This window comes from Muntiacus reevesi, chromosome 9 (genome assembly GCF_963930625.1).
Source record: "Muntiacus reevesi chromosome 9, mMunRee1.1, whole genome shotgun sequence".
Lineage (NCBI taxonomy): Eukaryota > Metazoa > Chordata > Mammalia > Artiodactyla > Cervidae > Muntiacus > Muntiacus reevesi.
Genome location: NC_089257.1, coordinates 14,219,253 through 14,239,705, shown reverse-complemented (window position 1 = coordinate 14,239,705; position 20,453 = coordinate 14,219,253). Strand labels below are relative to the sequence as shown.

At 36.8% G+C, this 20,453-nt stretch overlaps 1 protein-coding gene across 1 annotated transcript; it reads left to right on the top strand.

Annotated features, from left to right (window-relative positions):
- The first annotated feature begins 19,287 nt into the window (after positions 1–19,287).
- On the top strand, positions 19,288–20,217 carry LOC136175725 (olfactory receptor 4A47-like). Its single transcript, XM_065945966.1, has one exon. It carries the CDS (start codon positions 19,288–19,290, stop codon positions 20,215–20,217), a length of 930 nt encoding a protein of 309 aa, XP_065802038.1.
- The last annotated feature ends 236 nt before the right edge of the window (positions 20,218–20,453 follow it).

Genomic DNA, 20,453 nt, shown 5'->3' with positions numbered 1-20,453 from the left:
ATATCTCTTAACTATTCTTAAGCTACACAGCACTCTGTATAAATTTACACTAAAATTGACATGTCCATTCCTCTTTATTTTGTTCCTAAACTTCTCTATGAGAAATAATTTTCCAATAAATATGCTTTTGAATTGTGCAATTATGAGTTCCTAGGCACAGAATTTTTGGTATGATATTTGAACAAATGTTCAAGCATTATATTCATTTAAAATGTTGATACTGATAGTTATTGCTAAACTACCATTCTTGAGGTCAGTGTAACAGCTATAGTCCTGTCCACAGTCTGTGAGAATTCTTTCAACCACATTATCAATGACCAATTCCTGAAAGGTATTTATGACATCTGGTTAATGTTATTTTTATATTTTAACCACCACCCTTCTCATGTAATTGAATTTGGGCATCTTTCCACATACTTAATTTATCTGTATTTATTTTCCTCTGGATTATACATATATGTATAACCTATTTTTTGTTTTTATTTTTATGATATAATGATATACTAAAAATTGGTATCTTTTACATTATCTATATATTTAATATTTTCTGGTTATATGCTTTTAACATTTTATCCTATGTAGAATGCTTTTTCCTTGTAATTTATTTTATGCTTTATATTCAATTTTTAGAATTTCTTGTATCTTCTTTAGGAAGAATTTTCCCAGTTCACTTGTACCAAACATTCTTCAATCCATTTTTAGGATTTAATTTTTAAAGTGTTGTGATATCTTGTTTATTATATTAAAACTCCTGATTCATCTTGAATTAACTTTGTTATAGGAATTAAATAGTGATGAAGTCTTAATTGTTTCTCTAAATTTTAGAATTTTTAGAAAAATATTCACAAAATTATCTTAGTGCCATTGGTTTGAAATTCTGACTATGACTAGTATATCCTGAAGTTCCAGTTTGGAACCAATTTGAGACTATTGTTTTTCACTAGTCTCTTTATTTATGTGCAGGTTGACATATAACTGCTATGATATATAACATATTTCAATATGTGCAGAGACTAACTGTCCCTTATTACCATTATCTTTCAGACGTATGCCTAGGGTGGTATATTTATAATTCAAAATTAATACAACTAAATAATAAACTGAATATAAATAAGATAAATAATGTAGTTTAAAATTAAGTTAAAATAAGTTTAAAATAGTTTAGTCACAAAACAATGTTGTTATTATTTTTAATAAAATTCACTTTAAGAAGGTTAATTTAAGAGGAGCTTATATATTTAGAGTATAAAAAGAACTGCTATCCAGATAAGAATAGGTGTCTTCAGTTAATAAGTCCCCTATCGTAAGTTTGGGTAGAGCTTACGGTTCCTGCCTGTTTTTCTTATCCCTTGTAGATAGCTGTGGGTTTTTATTTATGACACCTAAAATGCCAAGAAATGCCAAGAAAAAAAGAAAAAAAGTCGTCTCTTTCAGGAAGTCCAGAACTCAGCTCTTTCTTGAGTATCTCTTGCTGCTGAGATCTCCCTGCCCACAGCGGTTGCCAGAGCTCTATGTGGCCATCTGCAGAACCCTGCCCTGTGAAACTATCGTGAGTGACAGGGATGTGGTTTCTTTCGAGCATCACAGGCTGGAGGGTTTGTCCTTGCAACACTGGATTCTCTTCACAGCGTGACTGCCTGTCTGTAACTCCAATGTCATAGACCATTCCTGTGTGCCTAACACCCTTTGTTGAAACCTGTCTGCATGGACACTCACACCACTGGACTCTGTTGCTGCCAACTGTGGATTCATTTACCCATTAAAACATTTCCTTCAGAATGGGAGAAAATAATAGCAAACAAAGCAACTGACAAAGAATTAATCTCAAAAATATACAAGCAACTCCTGCAGCTCAGTTCTGGAAAAATAAGTGACCCAATAAAAAAATGGACCAAAGAACTAAACAGACATTTCTCCAAAGAAGACATACAGATGGCTAACAAACACACGAAAAGATGCTCAACATCACTCATTATTAGAGAAATGCAAATCAAAACCACAATGAGATACCATTACACGCCAGTCAGGATGGCTGCTATCAAACAGTCTGCAAACAATAAATGCTGGAGAGGATGAGGAGAAAAAGGAACCCTCTTACACTGTTGGTGGGAATGCAAACTAGTACAGCCACTATGGAGAACAGTGTGGAGGTTCCTTAAAAGCTGGAAATAGAACTGCCATATGACCCAGTAATCCCACTGCTGGGCATACACACCAAAGAAACCAGAATTGAAAGAGACACGTGCACCCCAATGTTCATCGCAGCACTGTTTACAATAGCCAGGATGTGGAAGCAACCTAGATGCCCATCAGCAGACGAATGGATAAGGAAGCTGTGGTACATATACACAATGGAATATTACTCAGCCATTAAAAAGAATGCATTTGAATCAGTTCTAATGAGGTGGATGAAACTGGAGCCTATTATTTAGAGCGAAGTAAGTCATAAAGAAAAACAACAATATAGTATATTAGCACATATATATGGAATTTAGAAAGATGGCAATGATGACCCTATATGTGAGACAGCAAAAGAGACACAGTTGTAAAGAACAGAGTGTTGGACTCTGTGGGAGAAGGTGAGGGTGGGATGATCTGAGAGAATAGCACTGAAACATGTATATTATCATATGTGAACTAGATCACCAGTCCAGGCTCGATGCATGAGACAGGGTGCTCAGGGCTGGTGCACTGGGATGACCCTGAGGGACGGGATGGGGAGGGAGGTGGGAGGGGGAACACATGTACACCCATGGCTGATTCATGTGAATGTATGGCAAAGCCACCACAATATTGTAAAGTAATCAGCCTCCAACTAAAAAAATGTAAAAAAAATTAAAATGAGAACAGATTATAGAATGTGTCAAGCTACAGAATTGCTGTGTGTACGACACGAGCTATGATTAATAACTACAATACCTTTCTTTAGTTCAAAGTGAGATCATTTTCAACTTTTATAAAGAAATACAGTTTTTGAGTTTACAGTTTAAATAACACCCTAATGAGGGTCAGAAATTGTCAAAGTTTTTCTCACATATTTGTTAAGCAAAAACTAAAAGTAAAAAATGATGCTTTAAATGCAAAAAAAAAAAAAAAAAAAAAAAAACCAACAACAACCCAAAACATTTCCCCTTGACGGTGTCCTATGTGGACATCCTGTGCTCCCTAAAGACTTATGATTTGGAGCGGAGGTGCCCAGTCCTCTCCACCTGTGTCCACATCACGTTTGTCATCTTAGTTGCATCCTACTCATTTGTTTTTGCGCCCTTATATTTGCAGCCAACCCAAGGCTACATTTTACATCATCATAACTCCTGGCTGAACTCCTTAAACATGCTTTCTGTGCCTGCTAAGTTGCCTCGGTCTGTCTCATTCTTTGGGACCCTGTGGGCTGTAGCCTGCCAGGCTCCTCTGTCCATGGAACTTTCCAGGCAGGAATCCTGGATTTGGCTGCCATTCCCTCCTCCAGGGACCTTCCCAACCCAGGGATCGAACTCCCACGTCTCATGTCTCCTGTACTGCCAAGAGGGTCTTTACCACAAGCACCACCTGGGAACACAGCCACAAATTTAGAGGCGAAAATGCTATGAGGAAGTTGTGGGATGAAATAGTGACTTTGGGAAATAATCATAGCAATGAGTTTGTCTCCTAAACGGAGAAGAGAAAATACAATTTTATGGTTCAGGGTCCACTGAACACTACTTATCAAAAGTATGTTGAGTTTTACCTATAGGTACTCAGAGGAACGGCCCAGGTAGGGAATGTTTACCATTATAAAAACTGCATTTAGATTTATGTATTGCCCAGTTGGTAGCTAAACTTTATTTACTTATATTGCAAGTCATGGCTACTTTATTTTTTCCTTTATTTAATAACTACTTTAATATTAAAAGACATTTAATAGCTACTTTATTAGATGTCTCTTTTATTGTTTGCCTCTATTAGAAGAAAATAAGATCCAGGCATTAAAAAACCTTTTATATAATTTCCCCCTGGTTTTATTAATCTGTGTCCTTACTCATAGCACAGTTGCTGGCATAACAGAAGCTACCTAACTTAAAAAAAAAAAAAAAATATATATATATAATTGGATAATTCATTAGTTATTATATCCAAAGTTTTGACACATTTAATTATATTTTTGATGTAAATTTTATTTATTAAGCAATATATAATGTGATTAAATTGAATATTAAATAAAAAAAAAGAAAATCTTCCCATGACGGGTGGGGAAATGCATAACAAGTTCCCTGAAACAACATGACTGGGTCAATATTTTATATTTGATGGACAATCATCTTATATGATTCCAAAGCTACTTTCTTTGTATGTTGCACCTTTCTAACATTAATTATGTGATTTGCTAGAGTAATATCTTTACATATAGATGTTCTTTAAAAACTTTGTGGAAAATGTCAGTGAATTAATTAAACAAGAATCAGTCTTGGACATATTTCAATTCCAAGACTCAATGATAAATGCAGTTATAAGGAATGAAATATCCTCTGATCTTCACCACTAACAGGGAGAAGATGCTATGCACTTAGTGAGTGATGTAAATTTTTCAGGAGGTCCTTTCTTAGACTTAATGCATGGCTTAAAAAATTAGGGGGGTGTCTTTCAAAACTGCAAGTCAACTAGTCTGGCTGTGTTGACATGACAGAGTGAGAAGAGCTAAACCATCAAATGGGACTTTTCTGTTTGATGTTAGTAAGAATTCGAGCCAGCTTCCCTGGTGGCTCAGACGGTAAAGCATCTGCCTGCAACGCAGGAGACCGGGGTTCCATCCCTGGGTCGGGAAGATCCTCCGGAGAAGGAAATGGCAACCCACTCCAGTATTCTTGCCTGGGAAACCCCATGGACTGAGGAGCCTGGTGGGCTACAGTCCATGGGGTCGCAAAAGAGTCGGACACGACTTAGCGACTAAACAACAAGAAGCAAGAAAGCAGATCCTCGGAAAACTCCCCTGGCGAAAGGCTAGTTGCTATCTTCTCTGTACCTATAGGATGTGCTGGTCATTTTGATACATTTCCTAAAGTGATAAGCTTTTGTTTTCCTGTGCGAACCCTGGAATTCCTTTCAAATAACCAGCAGCGCATATAAAAATGACCTGAGTAATCAGAAGACTTCATGGAAAAAATGGACAGATAGCCAAATTACATGAATACCCTCAGGTAATAAGTCAGCTTTCTACCCTCAGTTGTCAAACTGGATGAAAATGATTCCAAGTGTTTATGAGTAACTTAAAGTCATCCTTCAGATTCTGAACAAGACTCCACAAGGTAAGACTAACTATAAGTAGTGGGAACCAGACTTACAGTCATGGGGCTGTGTTTATTAGGTAAGACATTTAATTACCTTGAAATCAATCAAATTAGATTCATTTATCTAAATCAATAAATCAAATTAGATTCAATTATAGGTATAGCACTTAAAAACGTGTGACTGGAACAGTAAATTAGATGTTCTCAACTTCAGCTTCTTCAATATGAAATGATGATTACAATTCTTGTTATTGTAAATATTGACTGTGTTACATTAAACTATGAGTTCATGATTGGAATAACCGATAGGAGTTTTGCGCACTGGAATGATGTCATCAGAATAAGATTAAAAAGGATAATTTGGGCAGCTTCAGGAGAACGAATTTTTGAAGACCAGGATAAACATGGAGAGAATTGGTGGAAGGCTGTTGCAGTGGACCAGTAAGAAATTAAAAAGCAGCGAATGATCATATTAGTGATATATTTTGAAAGTAGTGCCGATAGGCTTTATTAAAGTTTTATGAGAATAACTAATAGTGAAAAGCATTGAAATTTTTTGTCCTAACACACACATGGAAAATGATAACATTTAATAAGATAAATAGGGAATATTTCTTTAAATTTGGTTTAGAAAATGCCTATGTCTATTGTGAAAAATTTAACAGTTAGTTTTGTAAATATTAAATTGCCATTAAACTGGACGTCAAAATTATAGAAGGTGCATAACAAGTTTGCAAAATAGAGGAGAGATAGAGGCTGGGGACATGAAATTAAACTGCTGCAGCATTTATTGTTTAGGAAAAGGGAAATATCCACCTAAAGACCTAAGAAAGTATCAGTGAGATCTGAAACAATTCGAGATAGGGATGTATTTATGGTTTGGTCTACCCACATTGATTGTGTAAACTGCCTTAAGTGAATCTCAAGTATTAAACTTTTCTGAGTAATACTCAAGTATTGCTCTTTACAAATGGTGCACCTTTTCATGGAACTCTCTTCCCATCATTTGTATTCTTTGATTAAAAAAAAAAAATTCAGCTGAAATATTGTTTCCTTTGGGAAACCTTCTCTAATTTTAGTTGATATACTCCTTTACTGTAACTCTGAGCACTGTGTGAATAATCATTTAATGCACTTATTACACGGGTCTGGAATTACCTGATCCCTAATTTTGAGTCCTATCACTAAGGGTGGGGCTCTATGGCTTATTCTAGTAAGTAAGTGTTAGTCGCTCAGTCGTGCCCGACTCTTTGCAACCTCAGGGACTGCAGCTCACCAGGCTCCTCTCTCCATGAGATTTTCCAGGCAAGGATACTGGAGTGAGCTGCCATTTCCTTCTCCAGGGGATCTTCCCAACCCAGGAATCGAAACTGGGTCTCCTGCATTGCAGGCAGATTCTTTACCCACTGAGCTACAAGGGAAGCCCTGGCTTATTCAAGTTGGTAATTAAAATGTCGATGGCACATTGGAGTCAAATGATACTCCATTCATATTCTTCTGATGAATGGATAAATAAATGACTATACTTGTAAGGCATTTAAATGTTTCCCCCCTTGTATCGTAGGTAAGTTGCCTCTACTACCTAAACTCAGCCTCTGTACAGACTAAATGGAAGAAAGGAGCAATGTAATTTACTTTTTCCTCCTGGGCCTCACACAGAATCCAAAGGAGCAGAAAGTCCTTTTTGTTCTGTTCTTGCTCTGCTATATTTGGACTGTAGTGGGCAACCTTCTCATTGTGACTATAACTGTGAGTAAGACCCTGAACTCACCAATGTACTTTTTTCTTGCTAGTTTATCATATATAGTTGTAACTTATTCCTCTTCTATTACCCCCAGATTGATTTCAGACTTGTTCTTTGGAAAAAAAAAAAAAAAGAACCTTTGAATCTTGCATGACTCAGCTCTTTGCAGAGCACCTTTTTGCTGGATCAGGGGTCTTCCTTCTGCTGGTGATGGCCTATGACCACTATGCGGCCATCTGTAAGCCCTTGCATTATTTGGTGATCATGAGGCCGAGGACATGTATTGTGCCACTGGTGGTGTCCTGGGTTGGAGGTTTTCTGCACTCAGTGATTCAACTTAGCACTGTTTATGGGCTCCCATTCTGTGGCCCCAATATCATTGATCACTATATGTGTGACATGTATCCCTTATTAAAACTCGTCTCTACTGACACCTATGTCAGTTACCTTTTAGTTGCATTCAATGGAGGACTGGTCTGCACTCTTGGGTTTCTGCTCTTACTATGGAGTCACCCTGCACTCTCCGAAGAACTGGAGTCAGGAGGGGAGGCGGAAAACCCTCCAGACCTGTGGTTTTCACATCACTGTGGTTGTCTGCTTCTTTGCTCCCTGCATTTTCATGTATGTGAGACCATGGATGTGAGAGTTGGACTATAAAGAAAGCTGAGCGCTGAAGAATTGATGCTTTTGAACTGTAGTGTTGGAGAAGACTCTTGAGAGTCCCTTGGACTGCAAGGAGATCCAACCAGTCCATCCTAGAGGAGATCAGTCCTGGATGTTCATTGGAAGATGCTAAAGCTGAAACTCCACTACTTTGGCCACCTGATGCAAAGAGCTGACTCATTTGAAAAGACCCTGATGCTGGGAAAGATTGAGGGCAGGAGGAGAAGGGGACGACAGAGGGTGAGATGGTTGGATGGCATCACCGACTTGATGGACATGGGTTTGGATGGGCTCCACGAGTTGGTGGTGGACAGGGAGGCCTGCCGTGCTGCGGTTCATGGGATTGCAAAGAGCCAGACACGACTGAGTGACTGAACTGAACTGAACTGCTAAAACATTCCCCATTGATAAATTATTGAGTGTGTTTTATACAGTCATAGCTCCCATGCTGAATCCATTAATCTACAGAAGTTCTGAGTTGACTAATGCTATGAAGATGCTCTGAAGAAGAAGCATTGTATCTCATATTAACTAGGAGCTTCATCAACCATGGAAGGAGTAATTTGACATCAGGTTCCATTTCCTTTGAATGAAGAAACTATTTTAAATTTGAATCTGATTTTTCTTTTTTCTAGAAAATTACGATAATTATAATTAAATAATATAATCATACAACTGTGTATTCATAACATTTTGCTCCATGCTACAATGTAAGGTCCAAAATTCTTGTTTATCAATGCACCTAGATAACTGTAGGGCCTATACAGCAAGGCATTAATAGCAAATAAATGATTTAGTGAGGAAAGTTATACACTTATACTGATTTTTAATTAGTTCATGTATCTTTATCTTTTGTACTTTTTCAGACAGAGTGCAATTTTTATTTAGATTCTTTTCATTTAAGTGAACTTTTTATTTACATTATTTAAAATATTTAATTCTATATAGGTTTCCTTCTTTACTATATTTCAGTAGCATTATACATAACAATTTTTACTTTAGTACTTTTGCTGTTTATAAGATAAATGAAATAAAATAGATAATAATAAAAGCATAAGTGAAACCAAATTATATGGGATGCAGTGTTGAATAAATTTCCTATTTTCCTTCAGCATTTTCTAGTCCTCATACTCAGAGACTGGCCAAAATTTGTTTCTTCATTTTCAGCCAAGAATAATTTTTGTCAGTGCAAAGTATGTGTCATATGTGTGTTTGTTCTTTTTTATGTATGTAGCACTTACTTTTAGTATGCAACATCTTAAAAATATTTCCATATCAACCCATATTTATCTCTTAATTTTCCTTATCCTGCACAATGCTCCTTATAAATTTAAAGTTAGTATGTTGATTTCTCTTCATGTAGTTCATAAACTTTTTTATGGTAAATAGTTTTCCAACAAACACATGTTTTGAATTGTGCAAATATTATTGAGGGCCTGGACTCAGTCTCTTTTCAGGGAATTAGGATTCTACAAGCCACTGGTAGGGCAAACCCTCACCCCACCAAACTAAATATAAACAAAAAATAGCAAATGAAAAACAGACTCATTAACAAAACTCAAAAACCTTGTTAGATGCAGTTCTAGAGATTTTGCAGGGGGCAGGGGAAGGAGGGGGTGGAAATACAAACATATATATTAGCTTGGCTCAAAAGTAATTGCAGTATTTGCCTTGTTGAAATTTGCCATTTGATACTGGAGTGCATTCTTAAATATGGTTATATTATATGCATCATTTTAATGCATGTTTTTCACTTTATGTTTTTTGCTAATGACCTAATACTTGCTCTGCATTTTAAATTTATTTTAGACTAGGGAAATGATGTTAGACAAAAAGCAAATTCAAGCTAATTTTTTATTAGAGTTCAAAATGAGTGTTAAAGCAGCAGAGACAATTCACAACTCAACAATGCATCTGGCCCAGGAACTGCTAATGAACAGTTCCTGTGCAGTGGGGTGCAGTGGTGGTTCAAGGAATTTTGCAAAGGAGATGAGAGTCTTGAAGATGAGGAGCTTAGTGGCTGACCATCGGAAGCTGACAAAGATCAATTGAAAGCAATCATAGAAGCTGATCTTATAATTACAGTAGAAGTTGCTGAAGAACTCAAAATCAACCATTCTATTGTCATTCAGGGTTTAAAGCAAACTGGAAAGGTGAACAACTTCAATACTTGGGTGCCTTATCAGCTGATCAATAAAAAAAATTGTTGCTTTGAAGTGTCATCTTCTCTTACTCTGGACAACAACAATGAGCCATTTCTCCATCGAATTGTGACCTGTGACAAAAAGTGAATTTTATATGACAACTGGCAGCAACTAGCTCAGTGACTCGACTAAAGAGAAGCTCCAAAGCACTTCCCAAAGTCAAATTTGCACCAAAAAAAAAAAAAAAAAAAAAGGTCATGGTCACTGTTTGTTGGTCCACTTCTGCTCTGATCCACTACAGCTTTCTAAATCCTGGTGAAATCATTACATCTGAGAAGTATGCTCAGCAAATCAATGAAGTGAAGTGAAATGAAATGAAATTACTCAGCTCTGTCCGACTCTTTGTGATCCCAAGGCATGTAGCCTACCAGGCTCCCCTGTCCATGGGATTCTCTAGGCAAGAATTTTGGAATGGGCTGCTATTCCCTTCTCCAGGGGATCTTCCCAACCCAGGGATCGAACCTGGGTCTTCTGCATTGCAGGTAGATTCTTTACTGTCTGAGCCACTAGAGAAGTCCCAGCAAATCAATGGGATGGACCAAAAACTGCAATGCCTGCAGTCGGTATTGATTAAGAGAAGGGGCCCAGTTCTTCTCCAGGATAATGACTGAGTGCACCAAACACATATAATTTTTCTTTTATTTTTCCCAATTATTTTTATTAGTTTGAGGCTAATTACTTTACAATATTATAGTGGTTTTTGCCATACATTGGCATGAATCAGCCATGGATTTACATGTGTTCCCCATCCTGATCCCCCCTCATACCTTCCTCCCCATCCCATCCCTCTGGGTCATCCACGATTTTTCGAAAGTTGAATGAATTGGTCTAAGTTTTACCTCATCTGCCATATTCAGCCTGACCTCTTGCCAACTGATTACTACTTCCTCAAGCATATCCCTTCAATGACTTTTGCAGGGAAAACACTTCCAATACAAGTAGGAGGCAGAAAATGCTTTCCAAAAGCTTGTGAAATCCCCAAGCCTGGATTTTTACATACAGGAAAAAACAAATGTATTTCTCATTGGCAGAAATGCGTTGATTGCAATGATCCTATTTTGAGTAATAAAGATGTTTGAGCGTACATATTAATATGTTGATTTAATAGTCACAGTCTGAAACCGCAATCATGTTTGCATCCATCTGTTTTATTTTTTTTTCTTTTATTTATTTATTTATTTTTTAATTATTATTATTTTTTCAGTCGGTTTTATCATACATTGATATGAATCAGCCATTAGTTACACGTATTCCCCATCTTGATCCCCCCTCCCACCTCCCTCTCCACCTGATTCCTTTGGGTCTTCCCAGTGCACCAGGCCCGAGCACTTGACTCATGCATCCTATCTGGGCTGGTGATCTGTTTCACCATAGATAATATACATGCTGTTCTTTCAAAATATCCCACCCTCACCTTCTCCCACAGAGTTCAAAATTCTGTTCTGTACTTCTGTGTCTCTTTTTCTGTTTTGCATCTAGGGTTATCGTTACCATCTTTCTAAATTCCATATATATGTGTTAGGGTTAGAAAATCATACACCATGACCAAGTGGGCTTTATCCCAGGAATGCAAGGATTCTTTAATATCGGCAAATCAATCAATGTAATACACCACATTAACAAATTGAAAGATAAAAACCACATGATCATCTCAATAGATGCAGAGAAAGCCTTTGACAAAATTCAACACTCATTTATGATTAAAACTCTCCAGAAAGCAGGAAGAGAAGGAACATACCTCAACATAATAAAAGCTATATATGACAAACCCACAGCAAGCATCACCCTCAATGGTGGAAAATTGAAAGCATTTCCCCTGAAATCAGGAACAAGACAAGGATGCCCACTCTCACCACTGCTATTCAACATAGTGTTGGAAGTTTTGGCCACAGCAATCAGAGCAGAAAAAGAAGTAAAAGGAATCCAGATAGGAAAAGAAGAAGTGAAACTCTCACTGTTTGCAGATGACATGATTCTCTACATAGAAAACCCTAAAGACTCCACCAGAAAATTACTAGAGCTAATCAATGAATATAGTAAAGTTGCAGGATATAAAATTAACACACAGAAATCCCTTGCATTTCTATATACTAACAATGAAAAAACAGAAAGAGAAATTAAGGAAACAATACCATTCACCATTGCAACAAAAAGAATAAAATACTTAGGAGTATATCTACCTAAAGAAACAAAAGACCTATACATAGAAAACTATAAAATACTGATGAAAGAAATCAAAGAGGACACAAACAGATGGAGAAACATACCGTGTTCATGGATTGGAAGAATCAATATTGTCAAAATGGCTATTCTATCCAAAGCAATCTATAGATTCAATGCGATCCCTATCAAGCTACCAACGGTATTTTTCACAGAACTAGAACAAATAATTTCACAATTTGTATGGAAATACAAAAAACCTCGAATAGCCAAAGTAATCTTGAGAAAGAAGAATGGAACTGGAGGAATCAACCTGTCTGGCTTCAGTCTCTACTACAAAGCCACAGTCATCAAGACAGTATGGTACTGGCACAAAGACAGAAATATAGATGAATGGAACAGAATAGAAAGCCCAGAGATAAATCCACGAACCTATGGACACCTTATCTTTGACAAAGGAGGCAAGGATATACAATGGAAAAAAGACAACCTCTTTAACAAGTGGTGCTGGGAAAACTGGTCAACCACTTGTAAAAGAATGAATCTAGAACACTTTCTAACACCATACACAAAGATAAACTCAAAATGGATTAAATATCTAAATGTAAGACCAGAAACTATAAAACTCCTTGAGGAGAACATAGGCAAAACACTCTCCGACATAAATCACAGCAGGATCCTCTATGACCCACCTCCCAGAATATTGGAAATAAAAGCAAAAATAAACAAATGGGATCTAATGAAACTTAAAAGCTTTTGCACAACAAAGGAAACTATAAGTCAGGTGAAAAGACAGCCCTCAGATTGGGAGAAAATAATAGCAAATGAGGAAAGAGACAAAGGATTAATCTCAAAAATATACAAGCAACTCCTGAAGCTCAATTCCAGAAAAATAAATGACCCAATCATAAAATGGACCAAAGAACTAAACAGACATTTCTCCAAAGAAGACATACCAATGGCTAACAAACACATGAAAAGATGCTCAACATCACTCATTATCAGAGAAATGCAAATCAAAACCACAATGAGGTACCATTACACACCAGTCAGGATGGCTGCTATCCAAAAGTCTACAAGCAATTAATGCTGGAGAGGGTGTGGAGAAATGGGAACCCTCTTACACTGTTGGTGGGAATGCAAGCTAGTGCAGCCACTATGGAAAACAGTGTGGAGATTCCTTAAAAATCTGGAAATAGAACTGCCATATGACCCAGCAATACCACTTCTGGGCATACACACTGAGGAATCCAGATCTGAAAGAGACACGTGCACCCCAATGTTCATCGCAGCACTGTTTATAATAGCCAGGACATGGAAGCAACCTAGATGCCCATCAGCAGATGAATGGATAAGGAAGCTGTGGTACATATACACCATGGAATATTACTCAGCTGTTAAAAAGAATTCATTTGAATCAGTTCTAATGAGATGGATGAAACTGGAGTCCATTATACGGATTGAAGTAAGCCAGAAAGATAAAGAACATTACAGCATACATCCATCTGTTTTATTATGACTCATTATAATTTCTATTTAAGATATCACTGATCCATGTGGCATAAATTATTCCCTGTCACTTTGAGGGCAAACCCATTGCACTCAGTGTTTCGTCAGTGACTTTGGTACCTCTGTTTGCAAGGTGGAGTTTATGTCTAATCTGTAGTGCAAATTATCATTGCTTTGTAGGCAAGAAAGTTTCCTATTATAAAATATCATCTTTCCTCTGAAAAATCAGACAATCTGAAGTAGTCCAGAGGAGCACAAAATGTTTCTAAAGTGTTTCCTAACTTGCTTCTAAAATTTGAGTTTGAAACTCCAAAATAAAGAGTTTGGATTTTTGTTCCTTCTTTCTCCTTCTTTCTTTCTTCTTCTTCTTCTTCTTTTTTTTTTTGTCTACTTTCTTTATTGATTCATGCTGAGAACTTAAACAATGCCTGGCCCATAGAAGGTACTCAAGATTAGTTGAATTGATTAGATAAAACTTTGGAATTAGCATATACAGACTACTGTATTCAAAACTGATATCCAACAAGGACCTACTTTATAGCACAGGAAGCTCTGCTCTACATCCTATAGTAACCTAAGTGGGAAACGACTTTGAAAAAGGATGGATGCATGTATACGTATACCTGATTCACCTTGCTTTACACCTGAACTAACACCTTGTTAATCAACTTTATTCCAGTACAAAATGAATATTAAAAATAGAGATTTTAATTTACTAGTTTTGCTATTGATTGACATATTTACCTACTAGAAAGATGAAGCCAACGATCTTTGCACATACTTTGGGCTATTGTGCTATATTCTATGTTCACATCATACACCGGTTAATGAGGTCACCTTAGTTCTTACGCTTACTTTAAAAATTTTGGTAAAATATGCATAACAAAATTTACAATTTGGCCATTTTAAAGTAGCACTAAGTTAATTCACATTGTTATGCAAACATTGCCACCATCCATCGCCAAAACTTTTTCAACTTTGCAAACTGAAATCCACAGCCATTAAACAAAATTCTCCACTTTCACTCCCAGAGCCCTGGGCAGGGAAACCGCCATTCTATTTCCTGCCTGTGAATTTGACTAAGTGCCTCATGTAAGTGGGATCATAACATTTTTGTTTATTGATGATTGCCTTTTAATCACTTATTATCATTTCTTTTCCCCATAAAATGCTTGGGACCCTTGCTGAAAATTACCTAAACACATATAGGAAGGTTTATTTCTAGACTATCTGTTTTACCCCATTAGTCCATTGTCCATCTTTATTGGACGTCCACCTTTATTGGGGCTGTGACTACCATAGATTTGCACAGTATATTTTATAATCAGGAGGTATGAGACTCCCAACCTTCTTCTTTTCTAGATTGATTTGACAATTTGGAGTTCTTGAGATTCCATATGAATTTTAGCATGGATTTTTCTGTTTCTGCAAAAAATGATTTTGTGGCTATGATAGGAATTGCACTGAATCATGAGATATTATTAAGTAATGCTCAAAATACTCCAAGCCAGTCTTTAGCAATACGTGAACTGTGAACTTACAGATGTTCAAGCTGATTTTAGAAAAAGCAGAGGAACCAGAGATCAAATTGCCAACATCCACCGGATCATCAAAAAAGCAAAAGCGTTTCAGAAAACCATCTATTTCTGCTTAATTGACTATGCCAAGGCTTTTGATTGTGTGGATCACAATAAACTGTGGAAAATTCTAAAGAGGTGGGAATAGCAGACCACCTGACCTACCTCTTGAGAAACCTGTATGCAAGTCAGGAAGCAACAGTCAGAACCAGACATGGAACAACAGACTGGTTCCAAATAGGAAAAGGAGTACGTCAAGGCTGTATATTGTCACCCTGCTTATTTAACTTATATGCAGAGTACATCATGAGAAACACTGGACTGGATGAAGCACAAGCTGGAATCAAGATTGCGGGGAGAAATATCAATAACCTCAGATATGCTGATGACACCACGCTTATGGAAGAAAGTGAAGAAGAAAACTAAGATCATGGCATCCGGTCCCATCACTTCATGGCAAATAGATGGGGAAACAGTGGAAATAGTGACTGACTTTATTTTTGAGGGCTCCAAAATCACTGCAGATGGTGATTGCAGCCATGAAATTAAAAGACGCTTACTCCTTGGAAGGAAAGTTATGACCAAACTAGACAGCACATTAAAAAGCAGAGACATTACTTTGTCCACAAAGGTCTGTGTAGTCAAAGCTATGGTTTTTCCAGTAGTCATGTATGGATGTGAACATTGGACTATAAAGAAAGCTGAGCACCGAAGAATTGATGCCTTTGAACTGTGGTGTTCGAGAAGACTCTCGAGAGTCCCTTGGACTGCAAGGAGATCCAACCAGTCCATCCTAGGGGAGATCAGTCCTGGGTGTTCATTGGAAGGACTGATTTGAAGCTGAAACTCCAATACTTCGGCCACCTGATGTGAAGAGCTGACTCATCTGAGAAGACCCTGATGCTGAGAAAGATTGAGCGCAGGAGGAGAAGGGCTGGCAGAGGATGAGGTGGTCAGATGGCATCACCAACGCAATGGACATCTGTTTGGGTATACTCCGGCAGTTGGTGATGGATAGGGTGGCCTGGGATGCTGTGGTTCATGGGATCGCAAAGACTCGGACATGACTGAGCAACTGAACTGAACTGAACTGCTGAATAGTCCAGCTTATAAATGTCTTCTCATATGTGTGTGTGTGTTCTATATATCTCTCAGCAACATTTTGTAGTTTTCAGAGTGTAAGACTTTATTTTATTCTTTTTTTGATACTTTTGTAAGTGGAATTATTTTCTTAAAATCTCCTTGGGTTGTCCATGATCAGATAGAAATTCAATTTTCATTTCATCGAAATCTCTCAACAATTTGGAAATAGTAGCTTGACATTATAAAGTCCATATATGACAGATCCACAGCTAATACCTTCCTCTACATGAAAGATTAAAAGTGTTTCCATTAAAATTTGAAATAATACAAGAGGGCATATATTCTCTGGTCCTTCTTAACATAGTACTGCCATAAAAATTCCTGTGAAAATTTTAGAGTTTTCTAAGTATAACTCCTGTTTTCTCTGAAGTGAGATAATTTTATTCATTAATTTTATGTAGTTTTAGTTTCTGTAACAGTGCTTCTGATGGTAGCCACTTGCTATCCTTTCAATTTCAGCTTAAACATCACCTTTGAAGGAAGGTCATCTCTACATTTTCCACAGTAGAACTCTACCTCTTATCTTTTGTCACAGTATTCTATTTCTTATAAGCAGTGAATAAGACTGAAGCTACTTTGTTAAGTTGTCTCATTCTTTATTGTCTGACTCTAAGAAAGAAGATCCATGCAGGAGAAAACCTTAGACATGATTTTCCCCCAGGTTTCATTATCTCTGTGTCCTCACTCATAGGACAGTTGCTGATATGACAGAGGTGCCTTGACTTTTAAAAAAATGGTAATAATTGGAAAATAATTAGCTATTATATCTAAAATTTTAATACATTTAATTGTGCTTTTTGATATAATGTTCATATATCTAACCAAATTAAGGTGATCGAATTGAGTACTAAACAAAAGGAAAGAAAATCTTGTGATGGCAGGTGGGGAAAGAAATAACAAATGAGTTCACTGGGACAAAGTTTTTGATTATTTTTGATTGACTTTAGCCTCATAAAGATTCTAAAGCTGCCTTGTTTTGGGTAGTGCACTTTTCTGATATTATTTATGTGACTTTGCCTATTAATATATTTACATATAGATTTTTATTTTTAAAACTCTGGGTGAAATCCCAGTGAATTAATTAAACAAGAGTCAATCTTGGACACATTCCAATTCTAAGGCTCAATGATAATTGTGGCTGAAAGGGGTGAAATATCCTGTGATCTTCCCCCCAACAGGAAGAAGATGTTATCCACTTAATAACTGGAATCCATTTTTCAGGTGGTCCTTTTATAGACTTAAAGCATGACTCTCTCTCTCTCTCTCTATATATATATATATGAGAACATCTTTCAAAATCTCAGTCAACGAGTCTGATCATGTTAACATGACAGAATGAAAAGGGCTAAATAGTCAAATATTATTTTTCTTGTTGAAGTTAGTAGGAAAGACGTTACTTGTGAAAAACTTCCCTGCCAAATAACTAATTGATTTATTCTATGTATATGTAAGATTTGCTGGTCATTTTGATAAATTTCCTAATGTGGTAAACTTTTGTTTTTCTAGGTGTGCACCATGGAATTCCTTTGGAAAAATCAACACAGCACATAAAAATGTGCCTCTGAATAATCAGAAGACTCTGTGGAGGAAATGGACAGATAGTCAAATGAAATAAAATACATCCTCAAGTAATAAGGTGGCCTTTTGTCCTCTGTTGTCAAATTGGATGAAAAATAATTTCAAGTGTTTATGTGTAACTTAAAGCCACCCTTAGATTCTGAACAAGCCTCCACAAGGTAAGATTAGCAGTAAATAGTGGGAACCAGGCTCATAATTAGGGACTGTCTTTATTATGTAAGAAATGTAATTACTTTGAAATCAATCAAACTTAGATTCAGTTCGATGTATGTCCCTTAGAAATGTATGATTTTGGGAAAATGGATGAGATCTTCTAGCTTTAGTTTCTTCAATTATAAAGTGATGATTACAGTTCTTGTTACTGTCAATATTAAACAGTAAACTGGGAGTGTTTGATTAGAATATACTCTAGGATTTTCGAGCAGTAGAGTGATGACATTTGGGCTGCTTCAGGAGAACCGATTCTTGGAGGCTGGAATAAACATGGAGAGACTTGATAGGAGCCTATTGCAGTGGACCAGGAAGAAATTAAGAAGTAGAGAGTGATCAAATTTGCGATATATTTTCATAGTAGGTTGAATAGGATTTAATAAAGTTTTTTGAGAGTAACAAATGAATGAAGAGTGCAGCAATTTTTTGTCCTAAAAATAACATGGGAAAAGACAGCATTTAATGAGATAAATAGGGAACACCTCTTTAAGTTTTGTATGGAAAATGCTTATGTTTATTATGGACAATTAAAAACTTTTTAAATACTAAATTACCATTCACTTGGATGTCAAAATTAGAGATGTTGCATATCCAAGTTTGCAAATTAAGAGGAAAGGTAGGGACCATGGACATAAAATTACTGCTGTAGCATTTAATTGTTAGGAAAAGGGAAATAGCCATCTAAAAACCTAGGAAGTGTCAGTGAGGTCTGAGACAGTTCAGGATAGGGAACTTCCATTCACAGTTTGATCTACTCACACTGATTATGTAAATTACCTCAAGTGGGCCTCAAGTATTAGACTTTTATGGCTTTATAAATATTGGACTTTTTGGATTTCTCTTCCTTATTTTTTTTTTATTCTTTCAATTCTTTTTTACACTCAGCTGAAGCTTTGCTTCCTCTGGAAAGTCTTCTGTCATACTTATTTGATATACTCCTCTACTATGACTCAGCACTGAATATTCATTTAATGGCACTAATAGCATGGGTCTGGAGTTGGTTGATTTCTCCTTATGTGTCATAGCACCAAGGGAAAGAAACTCTGCCTTCTTCAACTTGATAATAAAAATGTCCATGATGCATTGGACACAAATAGCTGTTCTATACTCATTCTTCCAACAAATGGAAAAAAAACAATTCTCATACATTTGAGTATTTTCCCCCTTTAACTTTCCCTCCCTGTTTTGTAGGTAAATTTCTTCTACTATATGAAGTCAGCTCCTGTTCAGATTAGATGGAATCAAGAAACAATGTAACCTACTTTGTTCTTCTGGGACTCACACAGAATCCAAAGGAGGGGAAAGTACTTTTGTTTATGTTCCTGTTTGTCTACATTTTGACTGTGGTGAGCAATTTTCTAATTATAGTCACTATAACTGTCAGTAAGACCCTGAACACACCAATGTACTTTTTTCTTGCTTGCTTATCATTTATGGATATTGCTTATTCCTCTTCTATCACCCCCAGATTGATCTCAGACTTGTTCTTTGGAGAAAAAACCATAACCTTTAAATCTTGTATGACTCAGTTGTTTACAGAGCACCTTTTTTCTGGATCAGGGGTCTTCCTTCTGCTGGTGATGGCCTATGACCGCTATGTGGCCATCTGTAAGCCCTTGCATTATCTGGTGATCATGAGGCAGAGGGTGTGTGTTTTACTGCTGGTGGTGTCCTGGGTTGGAGGTTTCTTGCACTCAGTGATTCAGCTTAGTACTATTTATGGGCTCCCTTTCTGTGGTCCCAATGTCATTGATCACTTTCTCTGTGACATGTACCCCTTATTGAAACTCGTCTGTACTGACACCTATGTCACTGGCATCTTAGTGTTGGCCAATGGAGGACTGATCTGCACTGTTGTGTTTCTGCTCTTACTCGTCTCCTACGGAGTCATCCTGCACTCTCTAAAGAACCTGAGTCAGGAAGGGAGGCGGAAAGCCCTCCAGACCTGTGGCTCCCACATCACCGTGGTTGTCTGCTTCTTTGTTCCCTGCATCTTCATATATGTAAGACCTGCTAAGACCTTCTACGTTGATAAATCATTGAGCGTGTTCTATACAGTTATGACCCCCATGCTGAACCCACTAATCTACAGTCTAAGAAATTCCGAGTTAACTTATGCTATGAAGAAGCTCTGGAAAAGAAGCATCATATCCCATATTAAATAAATGTATCATCCATCATGAAGGGAGTCATTTGACATCAAGTTTCATTTTCTTAGAACGCAGAAGTTATTTTAAAATTTGTTTTGATTTCTCTTTCTTCAAAGAGTTTATGGTAATTATAATTAAGATTACAATTATACAACCAGGGTATAATAACAGTTTACCTAGCTACTAGAATTAATTATTTTGTTTATCAGTGTACCTAGATGGTGTAATGTCTATATAGCAAGAAATTAATA

Bases quoted from the DNA above. Each gene is read 5' to 3' on its own strand.
- LOC136175725 (XM_065945966.1), top strand. From the start codon at position 19,288: ATGGAATCAAGAAACAATGTAACCTACTTTGTTCTTCTGGGACTCACA.